The following is a 19,033-nucleotide window of genomic DNA, read 5'->3' on the forward strand; positions in this document are numbered from 1 at the left end:
AGAAGTAATGAGCCCTCACAATCAAGATGATTTATTTTTCGTGACATGATCCTTCCTAACAAGAAACAAAAGGCAAGGCTCAAATATACTGACAATGCAGTGGGTGCAGATCCATGGTCACAGTCATCTGCTCCACGAGAAACCTGGCAAAAATCCCCCTTAAACCACTGTGCCCATCACGGAGCAGTAATTCCCTTTTAGCACCCACCACCCAGAGATGTCCCCTCCCTCTAGACAATCAGATTTGCAAAAGCACATGAGAAGTGGTGACAGGCACGAGGGACTTACGGAGAAGAGCATGTTCTTCTTGTCCTGGTTGACGGCTCGAGGGTCAGGGATGGGGTCAGTATGTTTAATCACCGACACGGACTCCCCTGCCAAGACAAGAGCAGGAAGATGAACCATTCACGTGTCCTCTCCAAACGTTTTTACCGGACTGGAGCAGAAACTCCACAGCTTACAAAAACCTGTGCTTGGCCACAAAAATCATCAAAATATTCATCGTGGAGATGTCATAGACAGTGACGTTGAAGGTAACGGTTGCAGAAAAACAACTAGTTGAATTCCGTTAAGATCACCATAGCTAATGGCCCTTGAGCTGACAACGTATCCGATGGGATTGGGCCAGATTCCCAAGCCAGGAAGGCAACTAGGTGTTAGCATGGGCTTGCAAGCTCAAGACTCTTCCCTGTCAACTTTATAGCATCCCCTCTCGTCTCTCTCCACTTGAGGAAAAATCCTCTTTTGGTCCTAGGATTGAAACCACAAGATCCCTCTTCTCCACAAATAAACCTCCAAGATGCATACACACAATTGCCATTCTATGCAAACCTGGGATTCTTAGGACACTACAGGAGAAAAGGTGCCTAAAGTCCTTCTCCTGATGGTTTATGTTTTGTCAGAGATTTGTTCTTTTGCTCCATCTGCTCTTGCCCTTGGAGAAAGGAACAAAGTTAACACAAAGCCATGTTTCAATGAGACTTGGCTCCTTTCCCCATGTTTTTAATGTCTTTTTTTTTTCTTTTTCCTTCCCTGCTGCCATCTCCTAACTTAATGACTTTGAAAATCATGCAAAAATGCTGAAATCCTGAAAGCCCTTTTTGCTGCTTGGTCCTTCATTGCCCTTCTCAGCAAAGAAAAAGGGATCCGAGCGGCCTCCCCCTGACAGTAGGAGACGGGCTCTTTGGAACATGACAGGTCACCAGCTTCACCTGCCTTTCCAGCACAGAAAGCTTTGTGTTTGTGGGAAGGAGGCAGCACCACCTGCACTCATCTTGCCTGGGCTCTGAGCTTCAGCTAAGATGCCAGGACCTCCCAAATGCTGAAGCTCATTCTTCCACCATGGCAAAATGCTCAGTCCAGTGTCAGCTCTGAAAGTTTGGGTCAGGCTCCCTGGCATGTTTGCCCACGTCACCTGTACCTGTGAGGATGGACTGGTCGACCCGCAGCGTCGTGGACCTGATTTCAATGATCCGGATGTCGGCTGGCACCTTGTCACCAACTACATGGAAAAGAGCACAAAATGTCCGTGGGTTAAATCCGCAGTGCTCCCGGCGCCAGCACAGGCATTGGGAACACCCGGCCTGGGATGTGAGCCGAGCGCTGCCCCACGGCTCAGGACACATGTGCCAGTGGTTGCATCCCAGTTCCTGGTCCCTTCCCTCTTCCTCTATTTCGGCTGTCAGGTCTCCAGGACAGGGCCTGTTTTTGGCTAGGTTTTGGGAAATGCCAAACGTGCAGATCTAGCCCAAGCTGGTGGCACCCAGCCTGCTGCTACAGGGAACCCGGCTCTTGGTGGTTTCTGTCCACTGCTCCTCCTTTCTGGAGTTAAAGCTTGCTTTGTTGGTCTGTAGCTTACACAGCAAAAAAGCAACAAGGTAGAGAGTGGTGCAGTCAGCTGCAATTGGATAATGGACAGTGCAGCAAAGGACTTTGCAGCATTCCCAATTTTAATGCAATTACCTGGGATAAAAGCAGAAGCTCATGGTGTGGCAGGCGCCTCCCCACTCCATAGACCCACCGTGTGCTTGAAACTTCCTCTCCCCGTGCCAGGCCCAGCCGAAAGGGAGCAGTCTGGGGGTGCACAGGGAACCTACTCAGCTCAATAAATCCCACCATAACGTGAAGGTTATGGAAAGAAGAGCCCAACTGTCCCTTTCTTGAGCAAGTGTTTCATCCTCTCCTCTGCAGGGGAGACTGCACGCTGCCTCTGTTTCGGCGCAGCGAGGTCCAGTGACAGATGCACCACGAGCCCTGCTGAGTGCATAGGTACTTTCTTAAAATCTCTCAAAAGCTGCTTTTCCTACAGGGTTTCTTTCTCCCAGTGCTCGGACACGCACTTGCTCTTCCCGCTGTTCCCTTGCCCTTATCGCTCGGCCATTTGGAAGCGCGGAGGCCCGCGGAGGCCACACACACCGCTGGGACCTCAGAACCTCGGCGTGCGATGGTCCTGACAGCGACGTTTTGCAGTGTGCTCCCCATGGAACCCGCAGCCCCCGAGCTGCACGCCGGGATGGACCAGCACGATGGCTCCAGGCAGGCGGTATTCCAGTTGCAAGCACCACCCTGCGCTGAGCCGGCTGCCACCAGCCACTTGGGAGCCCCGGAGCGGCCTCGCCAGGGCAGCGAGGCCCCCTCCCGCGTGGGAAAAGCAGAGGGAATTTGCCAAGCAGGCGCCGTTTCCAAGCCTGCAGGTTGCACACGCGCTGACAGCATCTCAAGGGAGCGTATCGGAGCCGGGCGCCCTGGTGGTGCAGAGGCTCTCAAGGGCAGATAGCCCGATAGCAGCCGGAGAGTGCGGCACAGCTCGTGCCTGGCTCTCCAGCCTCCCTGCTCCCGAGTGAGGAGAGCAGCGGATCAGTCCACTTGTGCAGCTACTCTGCTTCCCAGGTCCCTTCCCGATCCTGAACGGCGGTTGCAAAGCCTGGGGCCAGGTCACCAGCTGGAGCTTGTCCCTGGAGTGGCAGCTGGAGTGGCGCCAGGTTCCCCAGCTGAGGGCCTGGCCACGGAGCCGTTCTTGTGTCCCCTGTGTGTTATTTTTACATGCATCTTCCAGATGAAGAGCAACTGGAAGACATAAATAATGGCAAGCTGGCGCCGCACGCCAGGAATTGCAGCTTGTTTCCACTAGCGGGGCCACGAGTAGGAAGAGAGTGGATTAGCGCGAGGCATCTGGACGCAAGGAAACCCGAGCAGCCGCTTGCCGAAACGCGGCGCTTCCGTAACGTGCAGGTGGGAAAGGCTGCGGAGCCCTGGACACCCATGGGGCTCCCAAGGGAACCTGTGTCACCGGTTAAGGCCTTTGCCAGCCCTCCTGTCCCTGCTGTGAGGGGACGGTACCAACTTGGCGCTACCGCCCCGGGACACCTCGGTGCTGAACTGCTCCAGCTCCCTCCCATCCGCTCGTGTCTCGAGGGTGGGAAGGGGAGAAAACAGCGGGTGTCGAGAGGACAAAAGGCATTGAGCAGGACAGGAGGGTCACGGCGGGGGACTCCAAGCCGTGGCTGACTGCAGGCCAAGGCAGAGGAGGTGCCTGCAAACCCAAGCAGCGCCAGCCGCTCCGCCTCTCCCGCCCCACGCGCCACCGCCGGTCGTGAAAAACAAACCCAAGTTACCAAGGCGCCCAGCCCACGCAGACGGAGCGAGCGCCGCTTCCCGAGGTGCCGGGAAGGGCCCCGCTCACGCGGCCGGCACATCCACGCGGCAGCCCCATGGGGCACCCAGGGCCGGCCTCCTGGCTCCCTTTCGCTTGGGTGATCTGTGTGGGAGAGTGACTTAGAGAGAGAAGCAGTTCTGGGGAAAATGAAGGGTTCTTCCAGCAGAGCGGCTCTACGGGAAACACTGCAGGAAATCTCTCCCCCTGTCCCCAGCAATTCTCCTGCAATAAAATAACCTGCGCTAGAGATACCCTCTGCTTTTGTGCCCCCCTGATGAGCATGGGCCCCAGATACAGGGCAAAGCCTCCGCAGGTCGATGACAAGAGCTCACTTTGGCTCTATCTGTTCCCAGCTGTTCTGCCTCAAACCTTGAGACAACAGAAAGGTCCCAAACTCCTCATGGCCATCGCCAGCCCCTTGGTCCCCAATGGGGATTTTACCGCCCATTTTTGAGCTCCGTTGCTGTACCTGCCACCTCCACAATGTCCCCAGGAACGATATCGCGGGCGCGGATCCTCTGCACGCCGCTCCTGTCGGCACGGATCACCTTTCCCATCTCCGGCTCGTATTCCTTCAAGGCTTCGATGGCGCTCTCGGCGTTCCTCTCCTGCAAGCACAGCAGAGCGGAGCTGCAGGCAGCCGAGCGGGTTGCAAGGACAGGGACTGAGCACAGGCCTGGGCTCTCCCATGTCACTGTGTCTCTGGGCACCGTGGCCAAAGAAAGCATTGCTGCAGCTTGGTGGCAATGGAGGGGACCGAAAGCTCCCCTAGGAACACATCTGCCCATGGCCAAGAGCAGTGCTGCACTGCCTGGTAAATAAGGGCAAGGTGCTGAACTGCAAGCTACAAAAGTTGCCAAAGACTGAAGGAATGAGAAAATAAGGGCTATGTAAAAACGATCTTCCTGTGGCAAGCCCCGAGGAAGCCTTCGGAGGAGGAGCCAGGAGCTCCGCGCGGGAGGTGCTGTTTACCTGCCAGACGCCCACCATGGCGTTGGCCATCAGGATCATGATGATGACGACGGGCTCCACGAATGCTGTCGTGGTCTCCTCGCCTTCCTCGAACCATGCCAGGAACTGGTACAGGCAGAAAGAGAAGAGTCAGGGCACGCATGAAAGTACAGGTGCCAGGAGTTAAGAACGGAGGTTCCAGCAAGGGCCAGGCAACAGGACATGTTTGATGGAGACGCGGCCGCCCCAGATGGCGGCCGGCAGGTCCTAGGAAAGGTGGCACGTGGAAAAGTGCCAGCGCTTCCCAGGCAGAAGCTGGGACTCCAAGGGCACACAGTGGCACTGCCAAAGCAGGAGCCCCCATGGATCCAGCTTCCTTCCCCTGTGGGAGCAGCACACATTGAACAGGACCAGGACTTCTCTCGGGGCAAATCCCGGAATGCCTTCAGCTCCGTCAGCCCATGCACCCAGCCATCCTGCTGCACACACGTCCCAAACATGCCCACCTTGCCTGGGGCAAGGGGCACCACCAGCCCCACACTTTTATTGCATTTTGACTGCATTTTTACAACCCTGAGCCACCCCTCTGCACCCTGCAAACAACCAACGCCATCCCACAAGCGCAAGAGAATATGTACAAATATTTCCCCTTCATTTAATGGCATGCAGGCTACGTCCTGTGTCAATACAGCACCACCCTTCTTCCCCGCGGCAGAGGCAGTGAGCGCTGCAGCAGCAGCCCTTGGGGAGCAGCGAGGGTGCTGGTGCTCCTAGGGTGCTGCTGCTCCCAAGGGCAGGAGGCACAGCCGGCCTCGCTGCACTGACACAGCAGCACACAGAGGGCCTGGTTTTGTGCTGGTGGGTTTGAGCAGCAAAGTGAGGACTGAAACCCACGTGTCTAGAAGATATTCACTCAGTGCATGGATAAGGCATCACCCTTTTGCCTCCAAGAGCTTTCCTCTTAACAACAGCGCACAGTGAGAGGACAAATGAGGGCTCCCACGGCTGCTCCTTGCATGGACTACGGCGGAGCTGTGACTCCCAGGCACACGTGTCCTCCTCATCCTTTCAGGGATAGATTTAAGCTCGTGAGGAAACCGCCCGCCTCCTTCCTTCTCTCCAAACCCACCTCGCCTATTCATCCTTCTCATGGAGGCTCCATCACCCCACTCTCTCCTGCTACTGGGAAGTCAGATCCAGGCACTAAAGGCTCCGTGCAAAGTTTTGTGCCTGTGCCAGATAGGAGCCAGAAGATACAAGTGTCACTGCCTGTTTAACACACGATGCCTTACAGCACCGGGCGACGCTGCAGCTGCTGACGGCTCCCGGCGAACAAACACCAGCTCCCGGTGAGCAAACGGGCCAATATTCGGGTTGTTCCATGCTGCACATGAAGGCGGCCTTGCTCAACACGGACGTTGAGCCCATGGGTAAGCTCCAGGAGGGGTTGTGGATGAATCACGGCTCCTGCTCGGGAAAGGCAGGCGCGACGTGAAGCGTCTCCCTCCAAGCCAGGGAGGGAAGGGCCCTGCTGAAGCTCTGCTGTGTGAGAAATCCCATCTACCCCATGATCTCCCCTCGTTCTCTCCTTCTCCAGACACAGGATGCAGGTGTCCACACCATTTTTCCTGCGTGGATAACAAGTGCCACCTGCTGAACACACCATGCTTCAAGGGACAACATTAAGCGCAGGAAAAGCTGGACCTTTCAGGGACAGCCCACGTTGTATTCAGCATCCTGGGAGCTCCCGGCACCGGGCAGCCCCAGCGAGGCTTCGTGACACACTAAACACAAGGCAAATCCACCCCCAAACAGCTTTCTCTGACCCTACATAAAGACACCCTGGTGTTTTCCACAGGGCAACCCACCAAGAGGTGCATTTTCTAAGCAAACATTTGTCTTGCACTGCCCGCATTGCACCCAGCTGTATCCCAAAATCCCTGAGCATCCCTTGCAGGGAGAAGCTGGGCTCTGCCCGGCCCTCCGAGCACTCCTGCAGCTCTTGCCCGTGTCCGTGCCCGTGGGCACTCGAACGGAGCGGGCTCGGCAAACAGCAGGGAGGAGGCACCTCCCACGCAGCAGGGCAAAATGCTGCGATTCCAGCTCAGCCACAGGAAGAAAATTAAACAACATATTGGATTTCCACTTCTAATCTGAAATCTGACTGCTTCTGTGCAGCAATGAAAGGGCTTAGCAAAGCCCAGACTTTAACCCATCAAGAGAGAGAGTTTATTTCCAAGCAAGGAAACCACAAGGGTTTGGGAAACACTTCCAACTGCCTCTTTTCCTCAAGTAGGCAGAGATGTATAATTTAGCCCTGTGCCCATCCCTGCTGGTAGATCCAACCATAGATGAATATAGTAGGTGGAATTTTTGAGCTGGCTTTATGGGTAGGAGCCCCCCTCCTCTCCCACGGCCCCCCACGTTTACCCGGAACACAGTGCTCCACCACTGCCCCCAGCACACTGGCTCTGGCTCAGGAACAAGCCTGCAGCTCCTTTTTGTGCTCTGCCTCTCTCCAGCAACAATTTGTCTACTGAGCAACACGGAGGTGCAGAGAGAGATGCTGAACACAGATCTTTGGCATTTCTCATGCTGCAACTTATTTCTTTCCAAAATTTCCAAAGGAAAAATATGGACGGGCTAATTTTCCCTTTCTATTTTATCCATGCACACAAAGTCGATGCACAAGACACGTTTTACCCAACGAAAGATGGTACAGAAAATAAATATGAATTAAAACTGGAGGAAGGGCTTGTACATAGGCTGCTCAGATTCTAAACCAGTGACTGCTCTGAAGTGAGCCCCAAAGACACATCCCCTGCAGCTCTGCGCCATCCTCACCGTTCACACGTGAGGTTTCTCGCTGCACACATGCACCTTGCCCAGCTCGTTCTTGCTCCACGCCCTTTGCCGAACACGAGTGCACATTCCTGCTCAAACAAACACTTGGACTGATTCACCTCTCTGCCCGCTCAGCAGAACCAGGGTTCCTGGAACTGGTGAGATAAAGAGGTCAGACTTCCGAGTAGTGGAGTGGAGAACATACAATATTTAGAGGCAAGCAACACTTGCTCTCTTCCATGCTCTCCTTTCACATTGTGTTTTCCCAATCTTATAAGATTTCTGTTGGTTACAGACTTTCTCTGCTGCCCCACAGATGAGAATTCCTCGATTTTGCACATTTAAGATGAACGCTTGGGAGCAGGGACTTTTTTCCCTTCTTTAGGAGTGCTCAGAAGCTGATGCTGGGAGATCCAGGACCTACAACCAGCGTGCTTGATCCCAGAGGTTCCACAGCCCCTGCAAGGGATTAAGGGGAAGCAGGACAAATTCCAAATCAAGACAAGGCACAAGTTTAGCTGTGAAAACAGCTACGTACGGCAACGACTTTGCAAAGACCGCAGTGGGTTCCGTTATCTCGCTCTATTTTTACAGACTGGATGTTTTCTAAAACATATGTTCTAAGCTCACCCACTATGATGGGACTGCAAGAAAAAAAAACGATTCAGGGAAACCCTAATGCTGATATATGTAGGAAGCTGCACGAGATGATCATAATGATTCCTTCTACCCTTACACATACGAATCTGCATGATGAAAACCCATGCACTGCATCATAGGACAGGCTAGTGGCTGAACAGCACGCAAAGCCCACAGGCTGGACAAGCTGCTGGCCTCATGCACCTCTCCATCTGTAAGAGCTATCAGAAAAAAAACAATGTGAGACCAATACAACTCCTGATAGTAGCTTTCAAGACATAAAGGTATGCTGGAAAGTGGAAACGAATAATCTCATTTTTGTGCTTGGGTCTGTTGAGATTAACAGACACAGACTTGACCCTATAACACGCAAAAGTCAGGCAAAAAATATGTAAATGCTGTGAACAGTGAGGTTAGTGAAGGATCAGAACCATCTGGGGACTCTGTCATTGAGACCTTTAATAACACCTAAGAAAGACATTAAGCCAGAAATGATGTGGGTAGAGCAGATCCTTCTTTGGCACTGGAAGACATGTCCAGATCTTTCCCAGTCCATTTCTTCTGCGTCATTAGGGCTCAGAGTAGAGCAGGACACTACAAACTGAACAAGTGGATGGGCACAGGAATCCAATAAGACCAAGAATGTAACAGATCCAGCTGTGACTTTCTCAACAGCTTGAAATAAATTTTTTAGCCTGGCTTCTTTCAGTCAAAAGATTTGCCTCTGCCAAACTGTCATTAAATTGCAGTGAAAGAATCCCACAATGGCAAAGTTTCAAGGTATGCAGATGACTGTTGCTTTTCTAAAAGAAATCATTTTATTGGAATTAGCTTAACATCTTTTCCGGGGCTCATGTGACACTGTCTTTGAGCCCTTTCCTGCCCATCTCCAGTATAGTCTTGGAAAAGCAGAAAGCAGCCCAGGAAGGGCTGGGATATCACCTTCATCTGGATCACCATTACCGAGCACCCTTTAGCCTAGCATCAAAAGCACGATACGACGATGCTGTACAATACCCTGCCCAAGCAGGGCAGTGTTGGTACAACTCCTTCACCCAGCACTTAGATTCCTTGGATGCTTTTTGATTTAGCAACAAAGAAATCACAGAAATTAAGGTCTAATTTCCTGGTGCTGCTAAAGAGCTCCTGCTTCATTTGGACCCAGCATCTTTTAGGCCTCAATCTCATCCAGATGCCAGCTGGGTGCTGTGGGACCCGAGCTTGCTCTTCCCTCCTTGCCTCACTACACTTCCCTGCCAGCATCCAAGTTTGCTGCTGGGAGAAAGAGGAGAAGAAGGAAGGATCCCACAGTCTGTCCCTCCGCTGGCTGCCGCGGGTGCCATGAGCCTACTCGCTTGGCACAGCATCAGCTCCCATGTCACGTGGATTGGAAAGTGCCCCAAAAGGTGCCCGTGGCCCTGCATGAGCCCCCCTGTGTGGGTTGGTATTTCTGCGGCAGTGCCGCGGGGCGCCCGCGTACTCACAAATGAGAGGAAAGCTGCCACCAGAAGGATGCGGACGAGGAGTTCTTTAAACTGCTCCAGCACCAGCTCCCACAGGGACTTTCCTGGTGAGAAAACACACAAAGGCCAGTATATGAGAGCTCAAGAACTGCACAGCAGGCAAGCAGACCCCTTGGCCCACCAGCAAGACCCCATCCTGCACCTGCAGTAGAGTTGGCCACAGACAAGAACAAGGAGATCCAGGATTGTGGACCATCACTAAGGCACATGAACGCGAGTGCTCACGTCCTGAATCAGCTCTCATCATCGTCAGCTCAGCTCCAAGCAATGAGGGATTTTTCCTTCAAATATTAAACCTCTCTTCCTTCCTGGCGTTGGCCTGCTTTTACTAAATCTGTTTCTACTGGAGAGACCAAGTCCTCCACGTTCCTACTCGCACCCGATACCACCTGGCCCTCTTCCTTCACAGGAACATGCTGCTCTGGGCCTGGCGATTTCCGCAGAGATGAAATTAAGGCAAAAAGACCCAACAAAGGCTCCACCTCCCGCCAGCAACGTTGTCCTCCACATCGGCCACCAGTGTCCTCCTCCAATGGAGCTGGCCCAACTGCACGGACTTACCTTCCTCTGCGGGGAGCTCTGGCGGGGGTTCAGCCATGTCCAAAGAGCAGGAAGGAAAAAAAAAAAAAGGAAAAGGAGATAAATTAGTGCTTTGGAAGACAACCAGTAAATGCACCCAGGCCCAGAAAGGGAACTCGCTCGAGCAGTTGGGTTTGCAAGCGGTGTGAGCGCAGAGGCGCGCGCGGCTTTCACACCCCGGTGTGTCCCATGGCTCTGCGTGAGGGAGGAGGAGATGCATGGAGCAGTCGAGTCCAGCACTTCCCCGGGCGAGTGAAGGGCAGACTTTGGGCTAGCACCCAAATTAATCCCTTTTTCTGGTTGTTGGACAGAGCTTAACAGAGACCCTGCTCCAGGCCCATGCTCCAAGATACTGCCATAAGACATAAGCTGTAATAACAAATATTATTAATAGTAAGTCATTTTTATAATGATAATTTATTAACAGGGTCACCTCCTGCAGTGGGTAAGGGAGCTGTAACCCAGGGATGAGGGCGCAGTGCTGCTCCCCACGGCACGGCTGAGCATGGAGGCTCTCAGTGTGCGGGGTGAGCAGAGCCCCAGCCCTGCGGGCAGGCTGGGTGCTGCGGAGTCGCCACGCAAACGCCCTCGCTCCGCTCCGCTCCCCTGGAGCCGCCTCTCCGCGCCACAAACAAGCCGCCTTTCCTCCCCATTCCCGCTTCCGCAGGGAGGGGAAGCGCATGGCTAAAACAAAGGCCTGCGCCGCCTCCGGGAAGGGAGAAAAACACCCAAAAAAGCAGTGAGAAGAGCAAGAAGAAACCCAAAATATCTCTGGCAAAGCCAGCAGCCCCCCTGGCATGACATGGAGCAGGAATCTGGAGAGATCCTGCTGCTCTGGGATCCTTCTCCTGACCCATCAGGATAAAATGCGCAGAATAAACTTCTTTTAGGCGGCGCTTCCGACCTCCGGGTATTAGGTGGGAAGACATCCACCGCGGAGGCAGCCCGTGGGTGCCAAGCTCCGGTGGCGGCCGCGGCTCACCAGCACTTCCGAGGGTCCCGTTGGAGTAGGTCTGGACCCATGGGAGTCTCCGACTGGCACGGAGTAAGCTCAGCCCCTCGCCACGTTCCTAGAGGGTAAAGGAGACTTATCCAAACACCTCACTGTGTGTTTATTAACACAGCCCCTTGGCAGAGATGCTTCCCAGGTGACGTCTCAGGGCGAACCGCTCCAGCTGCCTCTCTGGAGCGCGCCCAAGAGCCTGCAGCACAGCACCCTGCTCGCTTGCCGGTGGCAGCGCTCCCCGAGCAACGCAGCTCCCACGGCCTCCAGTGTGTCCCGGGACAGGGAAATCTGTGGGAAGGAGCCTGTGGAAGGAGAGGGCCCCAAGAGCCAGTCGTTTGCAAAAGCCATGGGAGAACCTGAACATGAGCGCGTGCCCTGATTTCACGCTGCCCTTCCAAAAACGCTCGTATTTAACTCACTCCATCACCACGAGGGTGCAGGTGGCACCGGCCACCGCTCGCGAGGAAGGGGAATGTTGCCCAGCTTGCGTGCTCCCTTATAGCCTATCTCGACCGGCCCGGGGAGTGGAAACCAAGTTTAATCCCCACAGGCTGCCGGATGCCAGGGAAGCAGCGCGATCCGTCCTTATCGCTCGCCCTTGGGAAAAAGAGAAAACTCCAAGTTACCTGGTGCCAAAGGATAAGTGCCACCACCTCTGGCCAAGGAGCACAGAGAACATCGCGTCTTGCCGTGAGCGAGGACATTGCGTCTGGTTTCACTAACAGGACATGGAGCCAGGGAGGACAGAGGTCCCAGGCCAGGGCCACCCTTATTCCGTGCACCAAGGCCTGAAAGCACCTGCCTGCCGCTGTCCTCCCCACTAAAATGTCCCTTCATTAAATTAGCAGCCTCCCAGCCCCACAACACAGCACAGTGTCTGCAGCAGCCTCTGCACAGGGCGGCTCCGCCGCAGGAACCGGAGCGTGGTGGGAAAAGCCAGGCGAGTTCAGCCGTGGGGCTCAGCGCGGCCATCAGCCACCCCCCGGGCTGCAAACTGCTTTCATAGAATTAAAGAATCCTTAAGGTTGGAAGGGACCTTAGAGAACATCTAATCCAACCGCCCTGCACATGCAGGGTCACCTGCACTACCATCACTGTCACCGGCACTGCAGTTTTCCCGGCACTCATCTGCCTGCAATTTATTTTTATCATTATTTTAATCCTGCAAAAGGGCAGAAGATCCTGCCTAGGGCCAGCTCAGAGCTGGGCTCACAGGCTCAGAAGCATAAAGCTCTTCCAACAACACATGGGGGAGCTGGGGGAAAAGCAGGGAGACACCAGCCTCCTTGGCTGGGAGTGCTCCTCCGCACCAGGACTGCGCATCGGGAGACAGCTCCGGCCTTCCTGGCCGGCAGCATCGCCCGGCTCCTCGTCGGGCTTCCCTCTCCTGATGGGCTCTCCCTCAGCGGCAGCCGCAGGGAATCCCAGGCAATTCCCGGCAGCTGCAGCCAGGCTCCCTCCCGCTGCTCCCACCGGCTCCGTGTTCCCTTTCGGGAGGTCAGCAGTGGCGCGAGAGCTGCTGCCATGGCCAGCGAGTTTCCACGGCTCCGTTTGGGAGCAGGAGGGCGAGTGCGCGGGCAGGAGGAGCCCCGGCGCCCGCACAGCCTCAAAGACGAGTTTTGTTCTGCACCGGACCGACGCAGTGGAAAGAATTTCCCACTGAATCTCCTGGGTGGAAAAGCTAAAAAAATGGCATTTAAATAGCAACAGGTTTTGGAAAACAAGTAAAACCCACAGCAGCTTGAATAAAATAAGCCTATGAGGATGATTTTTTTTTTTAAGCTTGGTTTTTAAATAAACACTCTCTTCCTCTGTTGCTGTGGGGAGATCCCAAGCAGGGCATCTCTGGGTGCTGATATCAGCCCCAAATTCCTTTTTCATTTCTAGAAACCCGATGTTCTGCACATTACACTCGAAACTCGTTTCTCCTTGCACCTGCAGAACATGCCGGAGGGATGGAGGCACGGACAGAGGGACGGCTCCGCAAGGAAGCTGCCCATGGCAAGTCTGTTTTCCCGGCAGCACCGTGGGGCAGTTTAGGAAAGAGAATAAGCTGCTGGCGTGGAGGGACCTTGAAAAGCCCAGCTCCACTGGGACCATTCGCCCACCCGCCAGCCTTGCTGGGAGGGATATATATATACACACACATATATACACACACACACACACAGGTGTACATATATGTATATCCAAGCCCCGTCACCAATAGCCACAGCTCCAACACTGAATCACCCAAGCTCTCCTGGATGATTCCCAGTGTCCCAACACCACATTCGCGGGCAAGAACCATCCCCTCCACGGGCTTCTTTAGCTAACGCAGGTGAGTGGAGCGCGTCAAGGCAAGTGCTTTGCTCTTCCCCCTTTCGCTTTGGTTTTGCCCTTGCCAGCACCCAAGAAATGGAGTTATCCTCGGCAGCTTGGCAGCCCGTCTCGCGTGCAGCTCGTCCTCCGTGCAGAGCTCGCTCCTCCAGGTCCCATGGTCACCCGCTGCAAGCTCAGCCCCATGCATGTGTTTGCAGGGTCATTCTCCTCCCTCAAGAAAAGCAGCAGGAACAAAGTGGGGGCGGCACCTAAATGAGCAGTTTTAAATCCAAACCACACTTTTTCCCCTTGTCTGCCCACATGAAAATGCACGTCCACCCCTGGACACTGCGGGCTGCTTTGGAGCTCTGGGTATATGGATATAGGGGCAGAGGATCATCACCAAGCAGCAGAGGCTGGGGCCATGGAGCACTCAAACCCCAGGAGCTCCCTCTCAGATCGCTTTAGTGATCGCTCTCTCAGATCAGCCCTTGTCAAGGGGAAGGTGGAAATTCTGGGTGAAAAAGCTAAAGAAGGAAAGAAGGCTTGAACGATATTTCTATGGACAAAACAGGAGTCCCAGAGTAACACGGGAGCTCGTTTGGCATCATGCTCTGTGCTCTGTCTCCTTCAGCATCACCTTGGGGCCCTCCCAGAGGAGGACAAGGAGAAACAGCACCATCCATCTCCGAGCCCCTTCTTTAAACCCTGAACTTGAAGTGGGCTCAAGTTGCCCAGCTTGAGTTTCACACTGAGCTGCCAGAGGGAAGAAGGTTCCGGAGCTCCCGAGCACTCAGGAGCAGCCATGGAAACCTTCCACCTGGAGGAGTAACTGGGATTCTCGCAGGAAGGAGGATGGCGAGTCCACGTGCGGCCCTGCAGGACAATCCCACAGCCTCCTCGCCACGTCTTCAAGACGCCACAGGGTTTTCTGCAGTCAAATTCCCCTAAGGTGAAAGAATCCATCACGAATTAGCCAAAGCTTGGGTGTTTGGGGTATTTTTTTCCTCCCTCTGCATCACATATTCCTTCTTTTAGACCCTCTGCTGACTGGAGGTTGCACAAGGGAGCAAACCGAAGGGTGAGGCACGCAAAGCCTGCCGGTTTAGAGGACATGCGCTGCAGAGGGACCAGGGCTGCTGCCACCCTCGGGGACCCAAAAACCTCGCAGCAAGTTCAGTTCCTCCTCGAGCCTCTGCTTTCATTGCCTGGAGCGAAGGAAGTAGCAGAGAGAGTCTCCCCCGCCTACGCACCCCTCCCAGCAAAACAACCGATTTTTATCAGCAACAAACATCAGAAAAACTGTTTCCACCCCAAAAAAAAAAAAAAAAAAAAAAAAAAAAAAGAAGAAAGAAAAACACCCAAGCTTGTAGAACTGCTCAGAGGGGACAGGGCAGGCCGAGACTGACATCGTGGCCGCAGGGCTTTTATCCACGCAAAGCCCCCAGCTCTGCCACCTGCTCTGCAGGGTTGGCCATGGGGAGCTGGAGAGCCCCCAGACTGTTCCTAGAAATTAGATAAACAAATAAGATGAAAGGGGAGGGGGGACCCTGGCACCACGGTGATGCACAAGGCTGGAAGGGGCACTAACATGCTGGAGGACGAAGAGGTGGTCCAAGGGTTTCTGCATTAACAGGATCTGCTCCAGTCGCCCCGGCGTTTTCATAAACACCAGACAATGCCACGCTCGCCTTGCCAGCCAGCTCTGTTCCGTTCGGCATTAACTCTTTTCAACAGCCCTTCCCTGCCTTTCCCCTTAGAGCTGGATTAAAGCATATATTTATATACATAGCCACTAAATACCAGGAAACACCAGAGGCAAAAACAGCCGCAACAGGAACGCGGGGAGGGTTTCCTGCCTGCGGCATCGCGCCGCCGGCCTCCAGCGCGCCACTAGCCATGGAGAGCCCCGGGATGCTCCCGTGGCCACCGAATTCCCGGGAACGGGCCCAGAACTGCCGGCTCCTGCTCAGCCAGAGACATCTTTTATATCCTCTTGTTTGTTTATTTATCAGGTCCTCCTTCATGAAAGGACCTTGTACTGGAAGGAGCTTGTAAATATTGGCATGAGAGGGGTGAAAAAGGCCAGCGATCGGCTATGGGAGCGCCTCAAAACGTGGGAAAATGCAGGACTTCTTTGGCCTTTAACGAGTTAAAGCAAGACGGTTAAACAGCCTCGGAAGAGTCTGTCTCACACGTGCTCACGTCATGGAAATACTCGAGCAACCACCGTTTTCTCTGTTACTTCTGCACGCCGGCCCCGGCTCTGCTATCTGCTTTGCCACACGAGCGGCAGTGCAGCGACGAACTGCAGCGCGTGGGGTTTGCCTTTCCCAACGTAATTTGCTGTGACATCTTCTCCCTGCTGCACTAGCAATGCTACAATATAAAACAGACCCTGAATGACAACATTGACAAAAAAGAAAACACCCCCAAATCACACAAATAATAATAAGTTTTGGTGAGAGGGCAGCAGTTTGGAGATTTGCCAGGTATTTTTCAGTGTTGCACTGGGTCTCTCCAGAACCATCTGTGTCTCAGAAAACACAGGTTCAACTGTGGTCCCCCAGGTTCAATTCAGGGATAAGGGTTAAAAACCTGCATTTTCTTCCCCAGGTTATAAAGAAATTGTGCTTGGTCTTTGCACATATTCAAAGGTGCTCACAATGTTTTAGCCACATCAGCATTTCTCCTAAGGGAAGGAATTTTGAAGAGAAGGAAAAAATAAAAAAGGAAAGAAAGAAGGAAAAAGAAAACTGTAGAATGTTTATGAATCAGACTGTTAAGCGTGTGTTTTGGGGGTGGAAAAGGTGGGCGATGCACAGAGGAACAGAGAACAGAGTTAGATGAGTCAGAAAACGCTGCTTTTCCTCTCCTTACCGGCATCTCAATCATTTCAGCACGAAATAGAGTTTATTTTTATTTCATTTCTCGGCCGAGGGGCGCGAGCGTCGCCTCGGCTGGTGAGCCAGGCGCTCGGCGCGGCCGCGCTGTTCTAGTACGCACGCTGCCGCGCGCACACGCGCGCTCACCTACAGCTACGCATGCACACGGCTAATTAATAATAATAAATCAATTTAAAAGCAGTGTTTTTGACATTGCACCTAGCAAAACATGTGCAGGGACAAGTGCTAATGCTGGAGCCGGGTAACGGGCTTTGCACAGCGCTGCTCTCCTTGGTCTTGCTCTCCTTGGGCGCTCGCGGAGCAGCTGCCAAGTGAATCTTCCCAAAAGGAAGGACCTTTGCAAAGCAAAAATTGCTGGAGGGCCTTTGCTGCAGCCTCGCAGAGCGAATGCAAAGCCGGATAACCGCCCCTATGCTGTGAGCACCCGCGCGCTTGACTCGGCTGACATTCACAGTCCATTTAGGTTGGCGACGAGGCAAATAAAATTATGCATATGCATCAGCGCTGGCAATCTCACGCCCGGAACGCATGCTCATTTACACATGGAAACTCGCTTAGATTAGAGAAATTAGAGCTGTGTTTAAAGCAGAGAAATCATTTCACTGGCCGCTGGGTAATTCCTGTTCTTTATCCGACTCCTCTGCAAAACTGATATAACTGAAGGGTCAGCTGGGCCCTTCTTTTTTCACAGGGGTAGATATGTTTGAACCTTGGTATTTTCCATTTTGGTCTGGAATAAATCAGCAGCACTTCATCACAAATGCACATTCTTATAATTAATTATTGCCGTTTTTAGAGCTGTGATTTTAAAGCAACAAGTGCACATCCATTCTGGTAGATGAGAGGAGGGGGAACAAGGGAGCACCCAAGCTGGACAGAAGAGCATCCCCAAGCACTGATGAGTTTAAATTCACTTTGAGGATTCCCCAGCTACGAGTTAAAATTCACTTCAAAGCTTCATGATGGTCACGGCAAGACCTAAACCGTCCTGCCGGTTCTCAGGTTTCTCAGCAGAGGAAGTCACCACGCTGCTGGTGACAGATTTGAAGCTAGAACCAGATCTCTGTTGAGCAGGGAAATATTTTCTTTCTTCGCCCAATAATCTCTCTCTTGCCGCTCTGCTGCCAAGCCACTAATTGGGGATGTTAAGCAGCCGGCACTGCTACTTCCTCCTGCAAATGTAACTGCGTGCACGGCAAGTGAGGAAGCAAATACACCTCCCCCAAAAAATCCTGTCACCTCTGTGTGTACAACATGACAAAAGCCACCTTGGTTCGCTTAACGTTGGGGCTTGCTGCAGCTCATGTTTTTTAAATGTGTTTACCTTATGGGGGAGCCTGGGAAAGAGGGGGGGGGGGGGGGGAAAAAAGACCTTGCAGTTCTGCCTTGCACATGAGGAAAGGTTTCTTTGAGAGGATTATGTATTTCAGACCATGATTCACGACACAACCAGCAGTTCGATTTAAGGTTCAGAAGGAAATGAATGAACGCGCAGCGGGAGGGGGGAAAGCGAAAGCAGCTCGGGCTGCAGCAGGGCCCCAGAAGTGTCCCCAGATTGGGCTTCTCTTGGCCCTTCTCCGAGCTCACACCATGCGCCGAGCCCCTCAGTGCCTCTGCTGCATCCCGCTCGGATGGGAACGGGCCGATTTCTTAGCAGTGACGCTCAGCGATTAAAAATTGCCACCAAGAGCCGCACGAGGTCCCGCTCAGCACACCGCAAACAGCGCTAACCCGGTGGCAGGGGTCCCGTCCTGCTGGCAGCTCCTCCACGCGCGCGGTCCTGGCAAGTGCCGAGTCCCCATGGGATGACCAAAGGATGCCCCAGAGCCAGCGCCGCGGGCAGGGAAGGAGACAGGGACTGGGCTGCAACGGCACCGCGGGCGCTCCCGGGCTCGGCTCCTTGCGGGGCTCACGTTGAGGTCTTGCCACCCAGAGGCATCGACTCAGACCTCCCCAAAACCCCCCGGTGTCCCCAGCCCGGGGCCACCGCCTGCATCAAAGGCGCGAGTTACCACAGCGCATCCGGCCGCCCCCCGCGCGCCGGCCGCCCTGCTCGGCGCTTGGAGAGAAAAACAGCACTAGCAGCAAAATAAAGGCACGTTTCTTGCAAATGGGGAGGAAAACGCACAGGGTCCAGGCTGGTCCATGCGCCTCCTGTTCCCTGGTGGGGTCTCCTTACCCTCACCAGACGAGGGGACGGCCAGGGGTGCTGCCACTCTGGAAACTGCCCCAAAATAACGAGCCCCCACCTCGAGGGAGGCCAGGGCCACCGGCCCCGACGGCCACCGGGCACAAGGAAGCCGGGTGCTCCTGGGGGGACTCAACGACGGGGGAGATCCCGGTGCAGCTCTGCCCCGACGGAGCGTCCCGGCCCCGGGCGCTGACCCGGCCCCGGGGGGTCCCGGCGCACTCACCGTTGAGGCCGTACTTGTCCCGGCTGCGGCGGACCTGCTCGGCGCTCAGCCCGCAGCTCTCGGCCACGCCGAAGCGGCGCAGGACGTCGAGCACCGGCACGCTGTGCGCCGCCTCCATGCCCGCTGCTGGCCGGGGGAGCGGGCCCGGGGGCGGGGGCGGCCGGCCCGGGCAAAGCGCACGGAGGGGACCCCGCTCTGCGCGGCGCTGCCTCGGC

The 19,033-nt window shown here is 54.4% G+C and overlaps 1 protein-coding gene across 2 annotated transcripts in view; it reads right to left on the reverse strand.

Annotated features, from left to right (window-relative positions):
- ATP2A3 (ATPase sarcoplasmic/endoplasmic reticulum Ca2+ transporting 3) overlaps positions 1-18,966 on the reverse strand; it is a 45,004-nt gene extending 26,038 nt beyond the window's left edge. For both annotated transcript variants that reach the window (XM_026050166.1, XM_026050165.1), the window contains exons 1-7: positions 18,819-18,966; positions 10,174-10,191; positions 9,574-9,656; positions 4,628-4,732; positions 4,125-4,263; positions 1,421-1,501; positions 289-374 (exon numbers count right to left, since the gene is read on the reverse strand). In XM_026050166.1, the coding sequence (XP_025905951.1) occupies positions 289-374; positions 1,421-1,501; positions 4,125-4,263; positions 4,628-4,732; positions 9,574-9,656; positions 10,174-10,191; positions 18,819-18,936 (630 nt within the window). In that variant the 5' untranslated portion in view covers positions 18,937-18,966. The remainder of the gene's footprint in view (positions 1-288; positions 375-1,420; positions 1,502-4,124; positions 4,264-4,627; positions 4,733-9,573; positions 9,657-10,173; positions 10,192-18,818) is intronic.
- Positions 18,967-19,033: the final 67 nt, after the last annotated feature.

This window comes from Nothoprocta perdicaria, unplaced genomic scaffold (assembly GCF_003342845.1).
Source record: "Nothoprocta perdicaria isolate Ctin4 unplaced genomic scaffold, notPer1 scaffold_66, whole genome shotgun sequence".
NCBI classification, from domain to species: domain Eukaryota; kingdom Metazoa; phylum Chordata; class Aves; order Tinamiformes; family Tinamidae; genus Nothoprocta; species Nothoprocta perdicaria.